Consider the following 22,540-nt stretch of genomic DNA (forward strand, 5'->3'; position numbering starts at 1 on the left):
TCCAACCATGGTGATATATCATATCATATAATAAGAAGAGGTCTTCCAAGTAGTGATTCCCACGTTCGACCGTCCTCCTACCCTAACTATCTCGATAGACAACCCTAGTATTTTATTTTATCCTAATTAAGCAAACCAAGCTCTTCACCAACCATGATAATCACGTATCACCCCTTACGTATCACGCATTGACATTGCCGAGTAAAAAAAAAAAACCTAACCAGAGAAGAAGAACAAGAAAAACCGTGTGTACAATTGTTTGATTAACGTGGCTGTCAAGGAGAGAGATAGCGCAAGTGAGAAGACGCGGCAAGCCCGAACTTTCGCGGTTCGGCAGCTCCGCGTCGATTAGTCGAGTCGTTTCGGAGCTATCTCGTTGCTTCTTGACCGAAAGCATGACATATCAGGGAAACAACCAGCAGCAAGCCATGGACATTGGTCCCCCGACCAATATATGCCACGTGGCTCACGTGACGTACGATCGCTTCGATGGCTTCCTCGGTCTTCCTTCTGAATTCGAGCCCGACGTTCCCAAAAAGGCCCCCAGTGCAAGGTCGTTCCCCTTCTTCTTACGAATCCATTGATAAAAATTCGTTTCACGTTATTTATAGATTGTGAAAAAATAGTATATTAGATGCATGATCATGATCCTTTGAGGCGGACCCAGCCCATTTGTTTAGGAGTGTCAGAAGTTTAAGCTTCAGCCCAGCATAAAACATTTTTTATAAAAATTAGTAAAAAGATGGTCTATAATGGATTTGAACTCGGGAATGGTGGGTCAAAAGAGGGAGCTTTTAGCCAACGAGGCAACATTTTCTTCATATCCAAAGACTAAACTTTGGAACTTTTGTATTTAACCTGTGTCAGCTGACACCCCTTTCTAACACATGGGTCTGCCTTGAGATGGTTCGGTAACATATCAGGAAGGTTCCACAAATGATAACAATGTGATTAAACATGTATGTTCCAAGTGTTCTTTGAACCAACAAGCTGTTGGTCTAATGGTAAAGGAGTACCCCGCCACTTAGGTTCGATTCTCGTTGGAGAGACTATTTATATTGTTCAGGTTCCCGGTAAAGAGTTGAAACCACCTTTTTCTTGATGATTAAATAACCTGCTTGCGGTTTACAGTGCAACAGTGTTTGGGGTATCTACAGAGTCAATGCAGCTATCGTACGACTCTAGAGGGGACTGTGTTCCGATCATACTGTCGCTATTACAAAGCCGACTATATGATCAAGGAGGTTTGAAAGTTGAAGGCATATTCAGAATCACAGGAGATAACAGCGAGGAAGAGTTTGTAAGAGAAGAGCTAAACAAAGGAGTTGTACCGAAGGGCATAGATGTCCACTGTCTTTCCGGACTTATCAAGGTATTTAACAAAACTCTACCATCCATCAGGCTGCTAGCTGATTGATGTACAATTGGAATGGTTTTATCAGGCTTGGTTCAGAGAGTTACCGAGAGGAATACTTGATTCTCTGCCGTCTGAACAAGTGATGCAGTGTGAGTCAGAGGAGGATTTTGTTAAAGTTGTGAGACTTTTACCGCAGGCGGAAGCTTCTCTTCTGAATTGGACTGTCAATCTAATGGCTGATATTGTAGAGTTTGAAGATGTTAACAAGATGACCACACGTAACCTTGCTTTGGTCTTTGCGCCAAACATGTCTAAGGTTAGTGTTCTTGTAATGCTGTCATTGCTCTTTAGCAACTCCTCTCTCATATGCAAAACTGGGTCTGTTTTTTGATTTTATTGTAGATGGCAGATCCTCTAACAGCGTTGATGTATGCGGTCCAAGTTATGCACTTGCTGAAGTACCTCACAGAGAAAACACTCAGAGAGAGGAAAATTGCATCTTCCCAAATCGGTCCTTGTGATGACAGTGAAGCTGAAGTTGGTCATGTGGAAGAATACAAAGGTGTTGATAATGTGAACAAGGAAGATGAGATCATCAAGGTGGAAGATGAAATCAAACCATCAAACGGTTTGCATTTTTACAAGGAAAGGAAACAGGAAATATGAAGTCAGATGCTGGAGTTGGAGTTCTGCTTTTGTTTTATTTTCTTGATAAACTAAGGTGCAAATAACTTAGGTTTCAATTTATTTGTTTTGTGTTTCACATGAAAATTCACTTTTAAAAAAGACAAACATATGTACATTTCAAGTTTTTTTTTTAAAACAAACGTCACTTCGTTATTCCCTTTTCATTTGACATTTACATAAGAGAAATAAGAACATTTATTCATTATGTAAATGCCAAGCACAAACGATTAATGAGGTTTTTTTTGTAAGCAAAACTGGCAGCGATGAAAGAGCCAGCAGCAAATGCAGAGCTCTATTTATTGAAGAAAATACAAAATGGAAATTATTGTAAGGTCTTCAAGCAAGCAATAGTTGTCATCTTACGGAACAAAGGTTTCAACAGCATAATAAGAATCAAAGGCTACCGTCCATTGTAAGAAGCACCTTGTACAAATCCGGACGGCGGTCACGAAACACTCCCCAGCTTTGCCTCTTCGACTTGATCTTGTCAAGATCAAACTGCGCCACGAGAACAGCTTCCGTTTTGTCATCGGCCTCGGCCACAATTTCACCCGTCGGTCCTATCATATCCACCGAAACAAAATATACATTGTGTTGGTCCAAATGCATTATTGATCTTATTTGAATCATCATTGATAAAATTGATACCGGTAATGAAGGAGTTTCCATAGAAAGTGATCTGACTCGGTCCATGCTCGGTTTCAATTACTTCCTTCCCTATGCGGTTCGAAGCAACTAGAGGCACCTGAAACCATACAAGCACATCTTGTAATCTATTGCTCATGTCACTGTAAAAATCGTTTACAGTCACTAATAGACTTTGAGAAATGGAAAATGATATAGACCTAATAGCTCACCACATTAGCTCCAGCATGCCCTTGCATGACTCTCCTCCAATGATCACGCGAATCCAACCCCTGGTCTTGAGGCTCAGAGCCGATGGCAGTTGGATAAAAGAGTATTTCAGCACCCTGTAGAACCATAGCTCGAGCTGCCTCAGGAAACCATTGATCCCAACATATAGCTGAATATGCACCAATACTTCAGTTACGATGTCATCAACTTAAACACACAAAAGAAGAGACAAAGAAAAAGCATCTGTATAGAGTAAACTTACCAACTCCAATTTTTGCAAACTTTGTCTGGAAAACCTGTTGACACACCAATTGAGAAAGTAACCAATCATATCAATCAAATAGCATATAATTGAAATAAGAAAAATGTGAGTGAAAAAACTACCTTAAAGCCAGTGTCTCCAGGATTGAAATAAAATTTCTCTTGATATCCTGAGGTTAATTTAAAAAAAAAAAGGTATCAGCCTCGAACGAAGTCAAGCTCTTTTCCAAGTCAAAAACTTGAACTCACCTGGTCCATCAGGAATATGGGACTTCCTATAAATCCCGAGATCAGTTCCATCAGCGTCAATAATGGCAATAGAGTTGTAATGCGCATTGTTTGCCTCCTCAAAGAAGCTAACGGGTATCACAACACCCAGCTCCTTTGCCAGCTTCTGCATCCTGTGTGTTAGTAGTAGTAAACCCATAACCAAACCATTAAAGCACATTATATAACAAATTGAATATCAAAGGGAGGGGGAATGAAGATGAAAGAAAAAAGGTTCAACCTTGCAATGGTAGGATGGTCCTTGTAAGGCTTGGCTCTCTGAAAGAAGTCTTCTCTTTGTGCTTGACAGAAGTAATATCCCTCAAAAAGTTCCTGAATTTGATTATTAATAAACACAATAAGTCAGAGATTCACTACAGAACAGAACATAACTCTCTACTTGTTTTGTTTTGTTTTTAATCTGAGGAAAATAAAAAAAACTAAAGAGGAATTAATAATGAGACCTGAATAAGAACGATGTTTGCTCCTTTTGAGTGTGCTTCTCTGACCAGCCTTTCGGCGGCGGCGACGTTGGAGGAGATATCGTCGGAGCAGGCGAATTGAAGAGACGAAACAACCACTTCTCTACTTCTTCCTTCCATTTCTGTTCCTCTCTGTATTCTCTCTCACGGGTGGGTGAAATTGATACGACTGTCACTTGAGAGGAAAAGGAGTAAGAGAATATATCCTCTTACCTTTTCCGTAATCGAATAAAGGGGGCTGGCTCTCTTCAAACGCTAACGCCAAGTTTCGATTCTTTTTTCTCTCTTCAAACGCTAACCGCTTGGACCTCCTATTTTTTTTTAAAAAAATATATATAAAATAATATTTATTGATAATTTTCTATAAAAAAAATTTACTAAATCGGCGAATTTGGATAAAATTTAAGAAGAAGAAAAAAAGATATATAATTGATGAAACTATGTATGAAAACTTATTTTCTCACACAACTATATTCAAATGTAATTTCAATTTCTCATGGCACTAACTAAAATAATTATTTTTGATGTTTGTAAAAAAAAAATTGCTTTCCTCTCTTAATTTGAGAATTTTACAAACGACGTGACGTCTCTTAATTTTCAAATCTAAATTCACTTATTATTCAAAACTTTTAAATAATTTTGATTAATTTATGTATTTCAAAAAATTTCAACTATACAAATTATTTTAATGAAATTAAGTTTTTTTATTTTATATCTAATTATAAAAACAATTTATAGAGTAGTGTTCGTTCAAATATACTTAGCAGGTTTTCTTAAAAAATTATAGTTTACAAAATTAAAATCATAGAAGTACTTTTTTGTCATAAGTAGATTGGTATAGTTTCATTATTAATTTATGTTATTTTTGTTTGGTTAAATGAAAAGTTCAGTTTAAAATTCAAAATCAAAATTTATGTTTTTTGGTAGACCCTATTTTAATTTTCATATAAGTTTCTGTAGAGAACGAAAATGGTGTAATTTCACATTTTGCACACAAAAAGATTGATAAGAAAGTAGAAGCAAAATAAAATTACACATTATTATTTGCATTAAACTTGGAAAAATTGTGGACAAAAACCAAGAAACAAATGGAATAAGTAAATCGGATGGTTTAATGGTGCGTTAGAAACAAACCAAAATCTCACCTGCCCCGCTTAATTTCAGAAAGAGCGGTTCAACTCCACCGCACCGCACCGCACCACACCACACCACACCTCACTCGTGCAAATAAGCTGACGTCACCACTCATAAGCTAACCTGCGCCGTAGACGAAACTGCGCACACACTCGCCGTGCTCCTCCACTTCCCCCCGATCCACCAAAAAACCTTCAACATAAAATAAAAACACAAAAGAAAGGATCTGAAGAAGAGAAGAGAAGATGGCCGTGCGAGCAACGGTGTCGCGTTTCCCGATCGATTCAGACGCTCTAGAGGCGTCAGGCGTCCCTTGGGGACTCACAGTAACGCCGTTCGCGTCCAAAGACGAGACCGGGATCGGACCGGCTTACGGATCCAACGGCCACCTTCTCCCTCGCTGCGAGAACTGCTACGCTTACTTCAACACCTACTGCGAGCTCGATCAGTGGGCCTGGACCTGCTCGCTTTGCGGCACTCTTAACGGACTCCCTTCCGATGCGATCGCTCGTTACTCTAACCCTAACTCTGTCCCCGAAATGAGTTCCTCCTTCGTTGATCTCGAGTTGCCTCGTTCGTTTCATCATCATCATCGCCTCTTGTATTCATTGTTTGATTTTGATTTTGGTTTGATCGAATGTTGTTTTTGTAGTGGATGATGGATCGGAGGAAGAGATGACGCAAGCGAGGCCTGTGTATGTTGCAGCTATTGATCTCTCCTGTAAGGCTTCTCTCTTAGATTGTTGTTGAATTGCGCGTTGGTGAACTTTGAATTGCGATTTTACGAAAGCAATGCATGTACAATGTTGCTCACAGTTTGGATTAAATGGTGAAATGGATCGTGATTCTAGCTTGAGTTTGTATGTTTTTTTGCTTGTTTAAGTTGTGATGTTGGTGATCATTTAGTTGGTCTTCATCAAGTTTCTGATTGATTGGTTCGGGTATAATGTGTTGTACATACTTCGTGAAACATCCAAGACTCTCATTTTTGTGAATATCGTTTCGGAACCCTCGCAAGAAGTAGATGTTACTTCTCCCTAAACATCCGTTTTTCTTCAGTTTTTACTATGTTACTGTCTGATGTATGTATTATTAGTGTCATCTTCTTGTTCAAATGCTGATCAACTTTACAATTTGTAGCTTCTGAAGAATTTTTGGAGCTCACGAAGAGTTCATTGCTAGCTGCTCTGGAAGGTCATTTGATACGAAACTTAAAGCAACGATTGAATTATTTTTTTTAATTCTGGGTGACTGTGTTCTAAAGGTGGATTTTTTTTTGTTCTCTCTTGTTTTCTATGTCGCAGCTCTTAGTCCAGGGTCTCTTTTCGGGCTTGCTACATTCAGCCACAAAATAGGACTGTATGATGTTCAAGGTCCTATACCAGTTGTAAAGAATGTATTTATTCCACCTGATGCAGAGAGCAAATTACCTCTAGAACTTGAGGACGCCATGCCCTTGTTACAGTTTTTGGCTCCGGTATGTTCACTTTTAACATCTGCCTTCCTGTTTCTTACTTCCTTAGTCATTCATGGTGGTTTTTGGACAAAACAATTGCTAGGAAACCCTGTAGGAAGACTAAGCTCCCGTTCTGTACTTACCTGCAGGTAGAAAGTTGCAAGGATCGCATTGCTGCCGCTCTTGAGACACTCAGACCAATAACTTCTTGGGAGAGGTCATCTGGAGCGGCTCATGGGATAGATGGTGTGTTGATGGGTGGTAGAGGATTTGGTACAGCAATGGAAGCTCTATTCAACTACCTAGGATCTGAATTTGGGAATACATTTGCATTAGGTATGTGAAAATATATATAGCATGTCCATACTCTACATTTCAACGTAGTCTAGTTATGGAGTGTGTAGTGTTTTACTGACTTCATATAAGTGCAGCTAGGGTGTTTGCTTTCATATCTGGCCCTCCTGATTATGGACGTGGGCAGCTGGATACAAGTAGGTATGGTGAACAATACGCAAGTAAGAGGGTTGATGCTGATCGTGCTCTGCTTCCTGAGCAAACACCGTTCTACAAAGACTTAGTAAGTCTTACCTCAGTATTTTTCTATCTCAAAGATAGATATACTTTTAGCTTTTAGAACTGACGTCTCTTTTATAGGCCACCATTGCTGTCCAATCAGGTGTATGCGTAGACGTGTTTGCAGTTACAAATGAGTACACAGATTTAGCATCGTTAAAGTTCCTTAGCATCGAAAGTGGCGGCTCGCTGTTTTTGTATTCAAGCACTGATGATTCGACCCTTCCCCAAGACATGTTAGTTCTGATGCTTTTCCAACATTAGTGTTTTAATTTCAATAGAATGAAGGCATGCTGTGTTTACTTCACGTGTTAACAGATTAATTGAAACAGAACTGCGTGATTTTCCTTTGAAGGTTTCGGATGCTCAACCGTCCGTATGCTTTCAATTGCGTCTTGAGATTGCGGACGTCAACTGAATTCAAACCTCTCCACTCTGTATGTGGATTTAGTGAGAAGCAAAATTTTGGATGATACTCTGTTTCTTTCTTTTTTTGCTTCAGCTAACTATTTATCCTTGCCTGCAGTATGGTCACTTCTTTCCCGATCCACAGTACGAGAATCTTCAACATATCATCTGCTGTGATTCATATGCAACATATGCTTATGACTTTGATTTTGCAAATAATACTGGCTTTTCCAGGTAAATTAACAATAATTGCTTTTTTCTATTTCATGAATGAGTGGAAGGGATGAAAGGATGCAGATTCTTTCCATGCATTATAGTTTTGTGAAGCTGCTGGTCATTGATATTACACTTCTATTCTATCGCTGTTTTATGCCTTAAGAACTTGTAATGACTCGCTACCTTTTCCAGACATGATAGAGAACCACCTGTGGTGCAAATTGCATTCCAGTACACAGTTGTTGTACCTCCCGAGGGACTGCAAAATTCTGAACTGCCTTCTTCAAGTAGGTATGACTAAATCTCTATAATAAAGTTATTGATTGATCATTGTAGTCGCTGTACGCCAGTTTCAAACTAGTTAATATGGGCCAAGCTTTTTATTTAATTTCGAACATTCGTAGAATTTTGTATCCTTGAAATGAATCTCATACCTCGTGTCCATGCTAGGCCCTCGAGTTGATAGTAAATCTCAAACTCCCCTATCGTGTTATGTACAGTTAATGGTCCGGAGGCAAGAATAGTTATTTATGCTAATAAGTACTTTGTATCTTATAGTGCTTCGTTTAAATCTTGATCTAATTCATGTTCCACAGAGGGAAACACGTACTTCAGAGACGACTAAGGATCAGAACCATGCAATTTGAAGCTGCCCAAAACATAAATGAGATTTACGCCAGTGTGGATCATGAAGTCGTTCTCTCATTGCTCGTTCACAAGGTAAAAAGTTTAATGTTGTCGATTGGTTATTAATCTGCTAATCATATATGTGTTTGCTATTTATCGTAATTTTATTTTTTGCTACAGGTAATTTTAGTGTCTCTAGAAGATGGAGTCCGAGAAGGTAGGGCGTTGATTCATGATTGGCTAGTAATCCTAACGGCGCAATACAACGATGCCTATAATCTCGTCCAGTACAAAAACGGGAACAAGTCGATGAGTTCTCAGATTGACGTCACGTTTTCACAATGTCCCCAACTTGAGCCACTGCCTCGCTTAATCTTTGCCTTACTCCGTAATCCTCTCCTCCGGTTTCATGAAGAAGGTGTTCATCCTGATTACAGAATCTACTTGCAATGCCTTTTCAGGTAATCACCAACTCCAATGAACCTAATGAGTCGTGTAATTTGCGTATACAGTTACCAAATGAAATGTACTTTATTGCAGTGTGTTGGAACCGAGTTCTCTTCATTGCGGGATATACCCATCGCTAGTGTCATATTCAACACCGGATAAAGAGGCGTATCCACGTCATTCATTGAGCCGTGCAGCATTGATAACAAGTGGCAGTCCGATATTTTTCTTAGATGCGTATACCACTTTGATAGTCTTCTACTCATCAACAGCTGACCCGTCACTTCCTTTCCCTCCACCTCAGGACTGTAAGTTTGCTCGCTAAAAGTGAAAATCCAACTAAATTACCTTTTAAGATATTATGCACATATGAAACTGTCTTATTACACAGGTTTATTGAGGAAGAACATTAATATGGTGAAGCAAGGAAGGAGCATCACACCAAAACTGATGTTTATTCGAGGAGGGCAGGACGATGCTACAGCATTTGAGAACTATCTTATTGAAGAACAAGACGTGGACGGTAGCGGTTTTGCTAGCGCCATGGGTTTCGTTTCTTTCCTGGAGGATATTTCGCAGAGTGTGGCTGAATACATGAAGTAAAAGTAACAAATGACGACTGAGTTACCTTTTTATACATCCGAAACACACACACAAAAAAATTCAAACGTATCTCAGCTTGAGTTTCTACTCTTTTTGTTGTAACATTTGCGTAGACTAACATCCCAACTTTTAAAAAACTTGTCGAGTCCATTGCTCAATGGTTCGGTTCAGTTTATTTGGTTATTTCGGATATAAAGTGGTTTCTCGGTTGAAAATAACCAAATTACATGCCGGTTCAGTTCGAAATACGGTAATATTTTGGTTATGATTTTATTCTCTTTTAGAATTGAACTGAATGAATATCACTGATTGATTCCGGTATTGATAGTTAATTTCAGTTTTGACCTGTTACAACACAACCAATTCATAATGGTTGAATTCGAGATCCATTCCCAATCATCAAAAACAAAACATTATCTATGTATGGATAACCACTACACTCTTGAGCCCTAGATCACAACAACAGAGTTGTATTGTCCTAACCTTTGTTGTTCAGGTTGTAGCCTAAAAGTTTCCAAGAAAATTATGCACACGTGAATACTCGAAAATTCCAGTGAGAAAAGAGAAGATGAACACAAACAAAACAATCGACTGAATGACATTTAACCACTTTATTAACCAGTTGTAACCCGGTGACGATTGATGAAAGCTAAAAAGGCATATCTGAGACGTGTTCATACAAAAAGCATTATCTTTTAAACACACACAATTTCGTAGAAAGGAAACTGATAATAATAATAACAATACCTCAAATAACAATTTTGCATCACACTACCACCAAACGAGAACGGGTCTTTTAGAAGAGTTCAGTTTCCTTGTGGGTATGGATCACACAGTCCGACTGCGGGTAAGCCACACAAGTCAAGACAAAACCTTTCTCAAAGTGATCATCCTCGAGAAACGAACCCTCGGACTGATCAACTTGGCCTTTCACGATCTGACCGGCGCAGGTGGAACACGCACCGGCTCTGCAAGAGTAAGGCAAGTCAACTCCCGCCTCTTCCGCTGCGTCCAATATGAACTGGTCGTCCTGAACCTCGAACTCGTTCTCTTCCCCTTCTGGTCCTATGAGCTTCACCTTGTATACCGCTGACATCATGGTTGCACCTCCTGAATTGGCTGAGCATTTCAAGCCAAAGGATGTCGTGACTTTCTTGACCGATCCGACGGAGACTTGCTGGCTCTTGTTAGCGATGAGCTTGTTCGTCGGCTGGCTTCTGAGAACGGCCTTGGTGGTGGTCATGCTAGTCGAAGAGATTCGAAAAGTCGCCATTTGTTTATGCACCTGTGTCTGCACAACTCTTATATGTTTAGGAAACTCAAATCATCTATATAAATATGCCTAATAATAAAAGCAATCACAGAGAGATAATGTGCATCACAAGTAGCAGCTGAAACAGAAGAGTGACATGTTTCAATTGCAAAACTTATGTTAAATCTTTTACTATATGGAGCGTAATGAGAAGATGCAAGCTTGAAAGCTGTATTTAGCTCTTCACTCGATGCTCCAAAGACTTAATCAGTAAATCACTAAACATGACAAAGTTAAACCAATCGCTTGAATTTTTTTATTTTCCACCGATTTTAGACTTTATAATAATATAAGTTCGATTCTTAGCATCATCCCCATCGCAACATGACATTAAATCAGTCAACATCGCAACAAAGACTTTTATTTTTATTGTTTGTCCCCACAACGAACACAACCAAACAACAAACAACAAACAACAAACTAGGTTTCATCTACAAACATCTATCTCATCAGATCAAACAACTATCTGAGAAACAACAAAAGAAAAATCGAATCAAATCTCAGGAACTTACCGAGAACAAAAAAGGAAGGGTGGGAGAAGGCGGAGACTACGAGAGGTGTTTGGTGGTTTAGTTGAGGGGAGAGAGAATGATTTATAAAAAAAGAGGGGGAGGAGTGTGGCTTTTGGAAGGGCGTGACGGCCCAACTTGCTTCCCACCTTCGTCGGCTAATTATTTTTTTTTACACCTACTAACTTTTTCTTTTTTCAATTATTTCGAATTGATCTGGGTTTTAGTTACAAAGGGAATATCTTGTCATGAAATATATTATATTTGGAATTTCAGGGGATAAGTTTCAGGTTAAATTCAAATGAAATGAATTTTTTGGACACAAATTGAAGTATTTAAATAACTGCTATATATTGAGAGAAAAAGTGGATCTAGGTTTCCGGCGAGCGGCCGCCGCGTTTTGCGCGCGTGCCGTCGCCGGAGACTCTCGCATGACCGTTGGTTTTTTTTTGTCCGTTTTCTTCTTTCGTCCTCTTCCGTTTTACCTTGTCTGAGCTCTGGTGGTATCCACATCCGGAAGCGTTTATTCTTTGAGTAAATCGGCAACAACGGTGGTTGGGCTACTGGTGTGAAGGCGCAGTCGTGTGGAGGCGGAAGCTATTTTTTGGGGAGGGAGGCTACCAAAGCTCCGTCGTCGCCGGTTCATGTCTCCGGGAGGTGGTTTTGCTTCTTCAGCGACGCTTCGTCGGTCTTGTCTCTGGGGGGTACATGCTTCCATAGCCTTGCGTCGTCGGATCTAGTGGAGTTAAGTGGTGGTCCCGCCAAGGTTCGGGTCGGGATTAGGTGATTTGTGTGTGTGGTTATTCGCGACTCTCTTCAGACGGATGAGATCTCGAAGAAGATCGATGATGCTCTCCGCGAAGAGGTAAGAAGGTATGAAGAAAAGGGGTTTTGGTGGTGGTTCCATGGTTCGAGCGCCGGCAAAACGATGGTGACGACGCTCAAGAAAAGAAGAGCGGTGGTTCTCGGCTCGCCTATCTAGGGTTTGATGCCATTCAAAGACGGAGGAGACCACGTTGGATAGTTGGTACTCCCCAGCGTGATGATGGAGCGGTGGAGAACGGGTAGGGTTTCGTCGGAGGCTTTCCAGTTTCCGAGCTCCGGCGAATCGAGGTGTGTCGGTGGAAAGCTCCGGCGGTTGTGCGAGTCGGTTGCGGTCAAGTCGAGACGGGCGACGCGTGTCACACTGATGTGCCATATCTCTACACGTGTCTCATTTCTCAGCTTCCTTGACGCGCATACCGGGCAAACCGTGCGGTTTCTTTTGGTTGGGCCGTAGGCCATCTTTCTTTCTGTTTGGGCTTTGGCCGTTTTATCTTGTAGCCCTTGTAGTTGTTGGGCTTTTTGTTTTATTTTGGTACCTGTGTACTGTGGGCTTAGGTCGACTAGGCTTGGACCTTTTGATTATTAATATAACAATTTAGGAAAAAAAAAGTTTCAGGTTAAATTTGATGATTTGGAAATTGGTTATTGTTTAAATGAATTATGTAACATTTTATTTCTTCAAATTATATAATTATATTTATAATTTTAGAATTTAACTGAATGAATATCACTAATTTATTTCGGTATTGATAATTAATTTCCATATACTAAAAATGGTATAATTTCTTGTTTATGTAATTAACAAATGAACAATAACAAAAGATTAAGATGGGTCTTGATAGAATATCTGGCTAATAATTTATTCACCATCGCTAGTGAGTAGAATTATGATGCATACGTACTGGTCTTTTGTTAGTGGATGAGTGAGATCAAAGGTCAAAGTGGGAAGGAAGTTGGCACTACAATGTTGCGAACTCGTGCCCCTTCGCTCATGCCATGCCATTGGGCGTATTCAACACTAGAGCTTAAGGGAGGGAACAGTTATGATCTTTTTAAAAATAAATTGTTTGCATCTTTAAACTATAGTGAATTTATGATTTATGTCGGCATAAATCGACAACACTCAGCACTACTTAGCACATCATCTCTCCTAATAATGTCTTCTAACATAACCGACATCTTGTTTTTTGCCAGCGACGACACATCATAATCAAACCAAGTTAGACCATCTCCAACCCATCTTTTATTTTAATCTCTATATTTTTCTCTAAAATAGAGAAATTCTATTATAGAGGTGGATTTGCTCTAATGTATATCTCTATAATAGAATTTCTCTATTTATAGAGAAAATATCTCTATTTTAATCTCTATATTTTTCTCTAAAATAGAGAAATTATATTATAGAGATAGATTTGCTCCAATGTATACCTCTATAATAGAGTTTCTCTATTTATAAAGGAAAATATAGAGATATACCATTTCCATCTCTAAATATAGAGGCAAAAAATAGAATTCTTCTATATTTTCCTTTAAAATAGAAAAACTCTATTATACAGGCATATATTGAAGCAAATCCATCTCTATAATAGAGATCGGATTTATAGAGGTGTAAATTGGAGTTACTCTTAGGCAGCACATCAGAAGTTTGCAAAATCTCAAAAGAAAACTTTCGGACTAGTAAGCATTTCACGGACTAGATAAGATAAAACTAAATTGGAGAGTCGAAATTTTAGAATCCAACATTGCATATTATAATGTCTTAACAAAAAGCAAACTAACACCTCAGTTGTGCTAATATCAAACAAAACCATAACTCAAGATCTTTGAAACAACCAAAAACACAAAGCAAAAGTTCCAAGATGACAGGAGTAAGATAACTCAAAAGATTCTCTGTGGTGGTCCCATGGTGCTCTTCAAGTACAAACACCTTACCTGCAAAGGATTACATTTCAAAATGAAATTAGAGAGCGCTATAGAGAAGGATTGATTAAAGACTTGTTTCAGTGAATCCTTACGTTTTGCCAATTCTTCTTCAAGAGCGAGACAAGGAAGTTGATGCTCATCTGAACATTCTGGAAGAGCTGCTTCTCTTCCATGGAAAGGTTACCAACCGCAACACCCATACACAGAACCTTCTTCAACTGGAACTTGACTGTCGCTTTGGTCTCGTTCACCTTCCCTTCCAACGACTCTTGGTGACTCACCAGTGTTGGGAACTTTCCTGTACACCACCATCATTGTTTTCAAATTCAAACACCTAACTACGTTTGACTCGAATTATCCAAAACAAAAAAACTAACCTGCTTTGTTAAGACCAGGACCAAGAAGACGGGGAATCTGCTTGATGACAGACTCAGAAGCCAAGAAAGCATGGTACTTCTTGGCAAGCTTCTTAACAAGCTTCTTGTTCTTGTTGAGCTTTTTCAAAGCCTCAACATCCATAGAGTCTAGTCCCATCTTCTCAGCCTATACATCATATTTACCAAACCCAAAACACTTTCCATATCAATACACAAAATAAAATAAAAAACACATTTCCACAAAAACCAAAGATATTAATTAATTAATTTTATTTAATCAACCTCCTCAACATGCTGAGCATCTCCAAGCATGCAGACCTTCATCTTAGGGCGAGGAATGTGCGGGAGCTTGACAGATCCACTGAAACGCTTGTCCTTTTGCGGGTCATAGTTCTTCAGACCAATCTGAAGCTCAACCGTCTCCGTAAAGTTACGCTTCTTCTCCTCAGATTTGCCCTTGATGGTAGTGATGGCTTCTCTAAGAGCCTCGCTCTGAAGCTTACTATACAACAAACACAATCCCCATTTAAAAACTCAAAATTAGAACAACAACTCAACTTTCTTGATCCATTTGAAACATTACCACACTACGTAATCAATCAATCATAGCGTTCAGACAAAGACATGAACAGTAGTAATAGAGATCTATCTATTATGAAAAAAAAAAAATGATAAATGTTTTTAAGGCTTTTACCTCATCTTGAGTTTCTCTCAGTTGACGAATCTCTGAACCTGTAAACAAGTAATTGAAAACGTTATATAGAAATGTTTACGAGATCACAGTGTGGACAATCAACGAAGAAAGACGAAACGAAAGTTAACGACGTGAGGAAGGAGAGACGAACCTGAAAGGTGAAGCAGAGGAAAGCCTTACTCTGCGTTTGAGGCGGCTTGAATGATTTATATGATAGGAAGAGCGTAAACCCTAGCTAGAGTGGTATCGTCACTTGGGCCTTTGTTATATTACTGGGCCTCCGGAATCAGTAACAAAATAAGCCCATTTTTAGTTTTTGTTGTTCTTTTTTCTAGCTTGGATCAATTATCAGAAAAAATCGCATAAAAAACCCTAAAAGTGTCACTTACTACCACTTTAAACCTTGAAGTTTTTTCACTAACACTTTTAATCTTCAAAATGACATTTGTATCATAAAAAACCTCCAAAGCAAAAAGTTGACCGGTTCAGCAGGTAATTTTTCAAAAATAATTATTTAATTAATAAAATAAACAAAATAAATAAATAAATAATCTAAAAAGTAAATAAAATCGAAACTTTTAATAAAATTTATAAAATTGAAAAAAAACAAAAATAAATAAATATTAAAAAAATTAAAAAAATATTTTAAAATTAAATAATTTTCTAAAATATTAATAAAATAAAAATAACTAATAAATAAATAAATTAAATTAAATTAAATAGAGAAGAACTAAACAAAAAGTTCACAATTTTTTAAAAAAATGGAAAATTCAAAATTCAAGTGAAAATGATGGTTTTTCACAACCATTAACAATGAAGATAATTGACATATCTCCAATGATAGTTTCCAACATCATCGTTGAAAATGACAAAAAAAAACTTTTTCAAACTTTTTTGAATTTACTATTTTTAAAAAAAAGTTGTAATTTTTATTTAGTTCTCCTCTATTTAAATTTATTATTATTAAAAAATTTAGTTATCTTTATTTTGTTAAAATTATTTAATTTTCTAAAATTTTAATTTGATTTTTTGATTTTTTTTCGTTTTTGTAAATTTTATTAAAAGTTTTGATTTTATTTATTTTTTGAATTTGTATTTATTTATTTTGTTTATTTTAATAATTAAATAACTATTTTTGAAAAATTATCTGTTGAACCGATCAACTTTTTGCTTTGGGGGTTTTTTATGATACAAATGTCACTTTAAAGGTTAAAAGTGTTAATGAAAAAACTTCAAGGTTTAAAGTGTTAGTAAGTGACACTTTGAAGGTTTTTTATGCGATTTTCCCATTACATTTGTGTAATTTACATATTTCCGGACTGTTACCACTATTTTTTCCTTCTGATTTGAATTAATAAAGCTGAAAAACATACAACGATGAAATTTAAATGCAGGTGAAAACAACTTAAAATCCCCAGAAACATATCCCACAAAAGAGAATCACAAACCCAAACGAGTCACATACAACATGCAACTACTAAGATCACTTGATTAATATTCATTCTTACATCCTAATACGTGAATAATCGTTGGTAATGAGAATAGATATGATACTTCTTGGCTTTGACCAACCGAAACTATTATGAGAACCAGATAAGAGAAAGAAAGCAATGCAATCTAAATCTGTGAACAATCGTTGGTAATGAGAAAGAGGCCGAACCTAAACATGCGTTCGAGAGACAGCTGTCCATACATTGATAAGAGGCCGAACCTAAACATGCGCTGGATTAGGCTGGATTGGCCGATAGAGCTTTATCAAAAAAAAAAATTCCTTTCTTACTCATCAAAGATTGTGCTCCAGTTTTCACAATATATATAAAAGAAAGTTTTAAACCATTCATTTATTTTTCTGTCTTCTTTAAACCATTTCTTTTTAAAGGAAAAAGAAAGAAAAGAAGAAAGAAAAGAAGAAAGAAAAAGAAGCATGTTTACATAATTATTTTAAAAAAATGCCGACTCCAAAAGTAAATCAATGGCAAAACTAAATTTACATAATTGTTTAAGTTAATATTGCAGGGAAAAGATAATTCAATTCACGGCAAGAGAGGAGTTATTGAGCTAAAGCTTACATTCTTGTCAAAATTCATATATAAACTCTGAGTAATCCAGCATCTTTTGACCTAGCCATCATGTTCTTACGGGAGGGAAGAAAAGGAAGAGAAATATGCAAGAGCCATGAACTTCCTTATGAACTCGTGATCGAGATCCTCACGAGACTTCCAGCTAAATCCCTTATGAGGTTCAAATCCGTATCAAAGCTCTGGTCATCCATAATTTGTTCCCAATATTTCACCGACGGTCGTCTAAAGGTTTCATCATCCCCACAGCGTATATACATGTGGTTGAGCTTCAACAAGAGCCCCTCCCAAAACGTATCAGTATTACTATCATCATCCTCACCTGCGGACGATACTACTATGTCGTCCTTTGTAGTTGACCAAAATCTGACTATCCCATCAATGGAAGGCTACTTCGTCTCTCAGGTTTTTTGTGGTTTGATGTGCTTTATAAATGGTCCAAGTGCTAAAATATATAACACTACCACTAGACAACTTGTGGTGTTACCCGACATAGAAGGATCCAACATAGTAGCTGAAGATCGCCGAAATAAGAAGTTCATGTACCATATTGGACATGATCCCCTTCATAATCAATATAAAGTGCTTTGCATAGTTTCAGCACCCATTGGAATATGCTCGAGGTACACGTCAGAGCAATGGGTCTTAGTACTAGGAGGAGATGGATCAAGTCGGTGGAGAAATATTTCAAACCCGTGTCCATCACATTGTCCTTTCACACAAAGATTGACTATCAAGGGACGTGTCTATTACCTAGCTTGGATTATTTGTTTTCATAGAGTACTTGTCTGTTTCGATATTTGTTCTGAAGAAATCAGTATGTTCCAAGTACCTGAAGGTAACGCACCCTGGCACTTTGCTCTTTATACTGAACTTATAGAATACGGTGGAAGAGTAGCTGTTTTATACAATGAGGATTTTGACGAGAGAGGTGTGATGGAACTATGGGTTAGGGATGATGCGGAGAAGAATCTGTGGTCGAAAAAGACTTTTGTGTTGGATCCTTCTCAGATGCATTTACTCAATGGCATCCGTTTCAGGGTACAAGGTACAACTAGAAACGGTGAGGTTATTTTGGTACCTCAAAATACATCTCGTAATCCCACCACCTGCGAGATGATCGTTGAAGATAAAACTACCACTCGTTTCCATCTTTTTCTTTACAATCTACAAAACAACCATTTGAGAAAAGTTGAAATCAAAGACACATCCAACCGCTATCTTACTAACATGTGGGACATTATTGGATTAGATGATGTTGAAAACTTGAGGTATCTTTAAACGATTATGCTTTCTTGTGTTTTCATCTCCCCTTTAATTGGTTTGAAGACATTTTATTTCATTTGGTTTTGATTTTTTGGCATTTTTACGATACCTGACTCATTCGGGAAGGAATCTATCATTTCTTTTTAGCCATCCTCGAATTCTATTTACTTGACTAGTCTTTTACATGTGCTCTATAATACTTATAATGCATACATATGAGAGTATTCTTGACACATAAAAACATTGATGAAGAAGATATGAGCTTGTGTGAGTGTTTCGATCAGAGAATATTAGAAGCTAAACTCAAATTTTATCAATGGGAATTGCTGTTACACAATCCAGAGGTTAATTCCAAGTAGGAAAAAAACAAGGCAAATTACAAACAGAAACCCACAGGAAAGGAAAACGCGATTAGCAAATTGCTGGAGAGATGTGTGAGAAAAACTCTAGAATTTTGGTGTGAACACTGTGCTACTCCCTGGTTTGATTTTTTTTTCCTTCTCTGGTTTAATTATAGTGATGAAAATGCAGCTATTTGGTGTTCCTAGATTTTTATAACTTGAGATTTGTATATTCTGCTTGTGCTAATGCCTAGACTAAAGTAGATTTCACTGCGTTGTTATTTTCTTAAAACTTTCAGTAAGTTATATATTATGAGATATTTCATTTATGATCTAATAAAAGACGTATTGCTCCACTTTTCTCTCAGAGTCTTCCTCTGGATTGTAGTCGTAGATGCCAAAATCAACGTTTATCAATCTCTTGATCATGGCTTACTCTATAGGAGGGGAAATAGGATTTAAATATATATGTGAGTTTCATATAGTTTTGTGATTGTATGTGTTCTTATATGACAAATGCTCGTTAACAATTTAAAATCGCAAGGGTCTCGAGACAGAAGAGAGTTCTAAGAGTTGTGTTCGGGTTGATACAACTTTTGATTTTCCCCGAGCAATAGCGCCCTTAGAACCGCGTCACACGTACCATCATAGTGTACGATCAAATGTCCTCCATGAGGTATCTCATGATATTTGATCCAAGGCAGCTTCTTTAAGATGCATCTATGAAGTTGAAACGGAACCACCCTGTCTTCCTTTCCATGCCATATATGAACAGGGCTCTCTCCACTCATTCTTACATCAAATGGATCAAAGTCCCATTGCCCGAACCCCGCCAAGAAATCGTCTTTTAGAGTATCAAATACACTTCTTTCCCGTAGTTTATCCTGCACGCAAATAAAACCACTAAAAATTGAACTGAACCAAACCAAGTCGAAATTTCTTACAATGAACCAAACCAAAATTTGGCCTTATACCAAATAACCATATAACAATAATCAGAGTAAGTCCAAGTAAACCGAACAAGCAAAAAGCTAATGTGTGGATATGTAAGGTTTGGATTTACCTTAGTAAGCATAGGAAAACCGGTAATTCTCTTGAGTACCTCAATGTCACTGCGGTTGAAATAGAGTTGATTGCTTTCAAGGACTGAAGTAGTTGATGGGAAGAGTTTCTGACTGATCCACCAATGTAACAGCCCAGGTGCATATTTCGATATCCGAAAACACCATTTTATAAGCCCTCTCCTGTAGTCTTTCTTTATAAGCTTCTTAGAAAGCGACGGCCACCCGTAGTTTACCACCGGAGCTACAAACGCCACTCCAGCTAACCTGCAATACCTATCCTTAGTTAGGTGTCGATTGTTTGCTTGCCTTTGCCTCTTTATAGATTGTTATTTTTTCCAAATACAACCACAATATTAATATTTTATTCGTAAACGCAAAAATCAATTCCAAACAATATTCCACTTATGCATATGCCATTGCCAATGGCCCATTGGATTTATATTATTGACCTTTGTAATTTTCTATCATGTGTAAAAGAATTCACATGCAAAATCAACCACGGATATTAACATACGAATTTTTTCCTTCTTTCGGAGTTGTATACTTGTATGATTTACAATTTTTACCTGTGAGGTATGTGTTTAAGACAACTCCACGTAGGATATGATCCCATGGAAACTCCAATTAAGTAAAACTTGGGTCCTATTTGCAACTTACGGGCAAGTTCTTCTATGTCAAGTGCTTCGCTTTGCAACGAACGTTCCGGGTTTGGATCAGAATCTCCGTATCCAGCTCGGTCGTAGAGTAGAAAATATACGCCTAGCTCTTCTATCAACTCCTACAAAATCCAGGTAAGATAAGATATAAGTCAACTTTACAAAAACCTGAAAACCCACAAAAGGCCCAAAATAATGTTACCTTTGAAGCAGAGAAGTTCATCTCTTTGGAGCTTCCAAACCCATGAATAAGAATGATCTTGTATTTGGCTTCATTCTTTGGAACACCTCTCTCTTTATAAGCTAGGAATCTTCCATCTCGGAGCTTAACTCTGTTCACTGAATCTGTAACTCGATTCCTCTGTTTTCACAACATATAAGTACACTGTGGAAACAAATAATGTAGACCTTAGAAGTTTTCTGAAGAAGTAAGAGAAACGTACAGGGCAAGAAATGGATGGCTTTGTTTCTCGCAAGAAGCTGAAACTGCTTGGAAGATCTGTGTTGGGTTTTGGATCTTGGGGTGAGAGAATGGTTTCTTGACATGATGATGCAAGATGAGGAAGAATAGTTGAAGAAGAAGCAGAAGAAGTAATTATCTTCCTTGTTCTTTGTTGATTCAAGTTGTGAACTCCAAGACGCCTCATTTTTGTATGAATTGTAAGAGTTTCAATCTCATATTCCAACAAGCTATATGTTGGATTGCCATTTTTCCCAGTTTTTTTTTTTTTTTTCATTTTGGATATCCGGATATTCCTTTATTCCAGCGAGTGATCATCCAACTCTTTGTTTCTATTTGTTTTCTATTTTCTTACATCTCTTTGCTTTAGTATTTAAAACGCTATTTGACAGAATATAATTCTAGAATTCATTATCGTTAAGTCACTAACTGTAAAGTTGTTCTGCGGATGGAAAACGTAACAACAACACGATTTTTTTTTTCCAAATTATAAATGTATAAAAAAAGAACCTACAATGTGGTTTTTTTTTTAATCTACACTATTGAACTAAATGGGTGACTGGTTAAGATGCTTTGATCTTAGCTCAATTTCAGTGTCATACAAGTCTTACAAAAAAAAACACTCAGCAGCATCCTCATGTTTGTTATCCATTCTATCAAAACAAAAACATTATATAAAATTAACTTTCGTCTAACATGTGATTTATAATCTAAGCTATTGAAAATGTTAATTATAGACATTTATTAATGGTAATATTATCAAATAAAATTATAATTAACTAGTTCAAAAATAACTAATTTATAATATATTTTCATATTTACGAGATAATCCGATTAAAATAAATTAACTAAATTTTATTTAAATTTTATGAAGTTCTCAGTACTAGAATTTCTGTCCTTCCAATTTAATACTCTAATTAGTTAATTAATTTATTCTAGGCAAATGGGCATTCGGGCTTTCAATCGGGTTTCGGTTTTATCCAATCGGGTTTCGGTTTTTCGGGTTTATCAAAATCAGTCCCATTCGAATTATTTGAAAGTTCGGTTCGGGATCGGTTCGGGTTCTATCGGATTCGGATCGGGGTTAGTAAATCTTCAAAGAACCGGTATAATCCAATGTATTTTCGGGTTTGGATCCCAATCAATTTTTAGGTTTAAAAATATATGATTTGTACCTAATTTATAATCAAAACATAAATAGAATCGGTTATCCGGGTTATTAATATAACTGGTTTATACCTTTTTGTTACCAAAATATAAGTAAAATTGATTTAAAAATAAAAAATAAAGATCAACCGTGATCAATCAAAATCAAACCAAATGGAAACATAATTATTGTTAAAAAGAAAACCAAATAATTAGAAATATAAAACGAAAATCAAGTTTTCATTAGAAACATTGTTTAATGAAAACAAAATCTAAATCTAAATATTCGTGACAACAAAAATCTAAATCCAAATATATCAAGATTCAACAGCCACCTTCAACCATTAACCTTCATGTAATAGAACCACCAACTTTCATGTAATAGAACCACCAACTTTCATGTAATAGATAAGTATTTGAGATGTTCAATATATCTTAATGTATTTTAAATACATATTAGAAATTGAGATCATGTTTGATACAAGATCTTTTTGATATTTTAAATGTTTCGGGCTC

The 22,540-nt window shown here is 37.1% G+C and overlaps 7 protein-coding genes across 8 annotated transcripts; 3 read left to right on the forward strand and 4 right to left on the reverse strand.

Annotated features, from left to right (window-relative positions):
• On the forward strand, window positions 1-2,160 carry LOC108850841 (rho GTPase-activating protein 5-like). Its single transcript, XM_018624310.2, has 4 exons — window positions 1-553; window positions 1,132-1,372; window positions 1,443-1,673; window positions 1,760-2,160. The coding sequence occupies exons 1-4, from the start codon at window positions 396-398 to the stop codon at window positions 2,021-2,023; spliced, it is 894 nt and encodes a 297-aa protein (XP_018479812.2). The 5' UTR covers window positions 1-395; the 3' UTR covers window positions 2,024-2,160.
• A 139-nt stretch (window positions 2,161-2,299) lies between these two features.
• LOC108853685 (N-carbamoylputrescine amidase) lies at window positions 2,300-4,126 on the reverse strand. The gene is made up of 8 exons (XM_018627101.2): window positions 3,892-4,126; window positions 3,669-3,760; window positions 3,410-3,561; window positions 3,284-3,330; window positions 3,162-3,195; window positions 2,902-3,068; window positions 2,693-2,789; window positions 2,300-2,604 (listed from the first exon to the last, which is right to left on the reverse strand). The coding sequence occupies exons 1-8, from the start codon at window positions 4,027-4,029 to the stop codon at window positions 2,438-2,440; spliced, it is 894 nt and encodes a 297-aa protein (XP_018482603.2). The 5' UTR covers window positions 4,030-4,126; the 3' UTR covers window positions 2,300-2,437.
• A 1,029-nt stretch (window positions 4,127-5,155) lies between these two features.
• On the forward strand, window positions 5,156-9,599 carry LOC108849766 (protein transport protein SEC23 D). The gene is made up of 14 exons (XM_057008479.1): window positions 5,156-5,616; window positions 5,696-5,764; window positions 6,184-6,237; window positions 6,348-6,520; window positions 6,649-6,835; window positions 6,931-7,076; window positions 7,154-7,308; window positions 7,428-7,509; window positions 7,599-7,705; window positions 7,880-7,987; window positions 8,293-8,416; window positions 8,504-8,784; window positions 8,864-9,078; window positions 9,162-9,599. Exons 1-14 carry the CDS (start codon window positions 5,289-5,291, stop codon window positions 9,371-9,373), a joined length of 2,241 nt encoding a protein of 746 aa, XP_056864459.1. The 5' UTR covers window positions 5,156-5,288; the 3' UTR covers window positions 9,374-9,599.
• Window positions 9,600-9,965: 366 nt separating this feature from the next.
• Window positions 9,966-11,408, reverse strand: LOC108849192 (ferredoxin, root R-B2). 2 transcript variants are annotated; one of them, XM_018622713.2, is made up of 2 exons: window positions 11,198-11,408; window positions 9,966-10,664 (listed from the first exon to the last, which is right to left on the reverse strand). In XM_018622713.2, the coding sequence occupies exon 2, from the start codon at window positions 10,644-10,646 to the stop codon at window positions 10,170-10,172; it is 477 nt and encodes a 158-aa protein (XP_018478215.1). In that variant the 5' UTR covers window positions 10,647-10,664; window positions 11,198-11,408; the 3' UTR covers window positions 9,966-10,169. The 2 variants fall into 2 exon arrangements, with proteins under 2 accessions (XP_018478215.1, XP_018478216.1); XM_018622714.2 differs by lacking the exon at window positions 11,198-11,408 and adding an exon at window positions 10,819-10,843.
• Window positions 11,409-13,746: 2,338 nt separating this feature from the next.
• On the reverse strand, window positions 13,747-15,280 carry LOC108848975 (60S ribosomal protein L10a-2). The gene is made up of 6 exons (XM_018622449.2): window positions 15,165-15,280; window positions 15,014-15,051; window positions 14,602-14,821; window positions 14,320-14,485; window positions 14,035-14,240; window positions 13,747-13,951 (listed from the first exon to the last, which is right to left on the reverse strand). The coding sequence occupies exons 2-6, from the start codon at window positions 15,016-15,018 to the stop codon at window positions 13,898-13,900; spliced, it is 651 nt and encodes a 216-aa protein (XP_018477951.1). The 5' UTR covers window positions 15,019-15,051; window positions 15,165-15,280; the 3' UTR covers window positions 13,747-13,897.
• A 1,781-nt stretch (window positions 15,281-17,061) lies between these two features.
• Window positions 17,062-18,372, forward strand: LOC108850831 (F-box/kelch-repeat protein At4g19930-like). Its single transcript, XM_018624302.2, has one exon. It carries the CDS (start codon window positions 17,143-17,145, stop codon window positions 18,370-18,372), a length of 1,230 nt encoding a protein of 409 aa, XP_018479804.2. The 5' UTR covers window positions 17,062-17,142.
• A 772-nt stretch (window positions 18,373-19,144) lies between these two features.
• On the reverse strand, window positions 19,145-21,197 carry LOC108852518 (uncharacterized). Its single transcript, XM_018626023.2, has 5 exons — window positions 20,862-21,197; window positions 20,621-20,779; window positions 20,329-20,540; window positions 19,762-20,026; window positions 19,145-19,582 (listed from the first exon to the last, which is right to left on the reverse strand). The coding sequence occupies exons 1-5, from the start codon at window positions 21,153-21,155 to the stop codon at window positions 19,265-19,267; spliced, it is 1,248 nt and encodes a 415-aa protein (XP_018481525.2). The 5' UTR covers window positions 21,156-21,197; the 3' UTR covers window positions 19,145-19,264.
• Window positions 21,198-22,540: the final 1,343 nt, after the last annotated feature.

This window comes from Raphanus sativus, chromosome 4 (genome assembly GCF_000801105.2).
Source record: "Raphanus sativus cultivar WK10039 chromosome 4, ASM80110v3, whole genome shotgun sequence".
Lineage (NCBI taxonomy): Eukaryota > Viridiplantae > Streptophyta > Magnoliopsida > Brassicales > Brassicaceae > Raphanus > Raphanus sativus.

Excerpts from the sequence above, each read along its gene's own strand:
- LOC108850841 (XM_018624310.2), top strand. The coding sequence starts at position 396 with ATGACATATCAGGGAAACAACCAGCAGCAAGCCATGGACATTGGTCCC. Across the intron at positions 554-1,131 it reads AAAAAGGCCCCCAGTGCAAG|TGCAACAGTGTTTGGGGTAT; the intron begins GTCGTTCCCCTT and ends TGCGGTTTACAG. Across the intron at positions 1,674-1,759 it reads TTGCGCCAAACATGTCTAAG|ATGGCAGATCCTCTAACAGC; the intron begins GTTAGTGTTCTT and ends ATTTTATTGTAG.
- LOC108853685 (XM_018627101.2), bottom strand. The coding sequence starts at position 4,029 with ATGGAAGGAAGAAGTAGAGAAGTGGTTGTTTCGTCTCTTCAATTCGCC. Across the intron at positions 3,761-3,891 it reads CAAACATCGTTCTTATTCAG|GAACTTTTTGAGGGATATTA; the intron begins GTCTCATTATTA and ends AATCAAATTCAG. Across the intron at positions 2,605-2,692 it reads TGGAAACTCCTTCATTACCG|GACCGACGGGTGAAATTGTG; the intron begins GTATCAATTTTA and ends TGGATATGATAG.
- LOC108849766 (XM_057008479.1), top strand. The coding sequence starts at position 5,289 with ATGGCCGTGCGAGCAACGGTGTCGCGTTTCCCGATCGATTCAGACGCT. Across the intron at positions 6,238-6,347 it reads ATTGCTAGCTGCTCTGGAAG|CTCTTAGTCCAGGGTCTCTT; the intron begins GTCATTTGATAC and ends TCTATGTCGCAG. Across the intron at positions 8,785-8,863 it reads TACTTGCAATGCCTTTTCAG|TGTGTTGGAACCGAGTTCTC; the intron begins GTAATCACCAAC and ends ACTTTATTGCAG.
- LOC108849192 (XM_018622713.2), bottom strand. The coding sequence starts at position 10,646 with ATGGCGACTTTTCGAATCTCTTCGACTAGCATGACCACCACCAAGGCC.
- LOC108848975 (XM_018622449.2), bottom strand. Across the intron at positions 14,241-14,319 it reads TCCTGGTCTTAACAAAGCAG|GAAAGTTCCCAACACTGGTG; the intron begins GTTAGTTTTTTT and ends GGTGGTGTACAG. Across the intron at positions 13,952-14,034 it reads TGAAGAAGAATTGGCAAAAC|GTAAGGTGTTTGTACTTGAA; the intron begins GTAAGGATTCAC and ends AATCCTTTGCAG.
- LOC108850831 (XM_018624302.2), top strand. The coding sequence starts at position 17,143 with ATGTTCTTACGGGAGGGAAGAAAAGGAAGAGAAATATGCAAGAGCCAT.
- LOC108852518 (XM_018626023.2), bottom strand. The coding sequence starts at position 21,155 with ATGAAAAAAAAAAAAAAAACTGGGAAAAATGGCAATCCAACATATAGC. Across the intron at positions 20,541-20,620 it reads TGAACTTCTCTGCTTCAAAG|GAGTTGATAGAAGAGCTAGG; the intron begins GTAACATTATTT and ends TGGATTTTGTAG. Across the intron at positions 20,027-20,328 it reads CTTAAACACATACCTCACAG|GTTAGCTGGAGTGGCGTTTG; the intron begins GTAAAAATTGTA and ends TAGGTATTGCAG.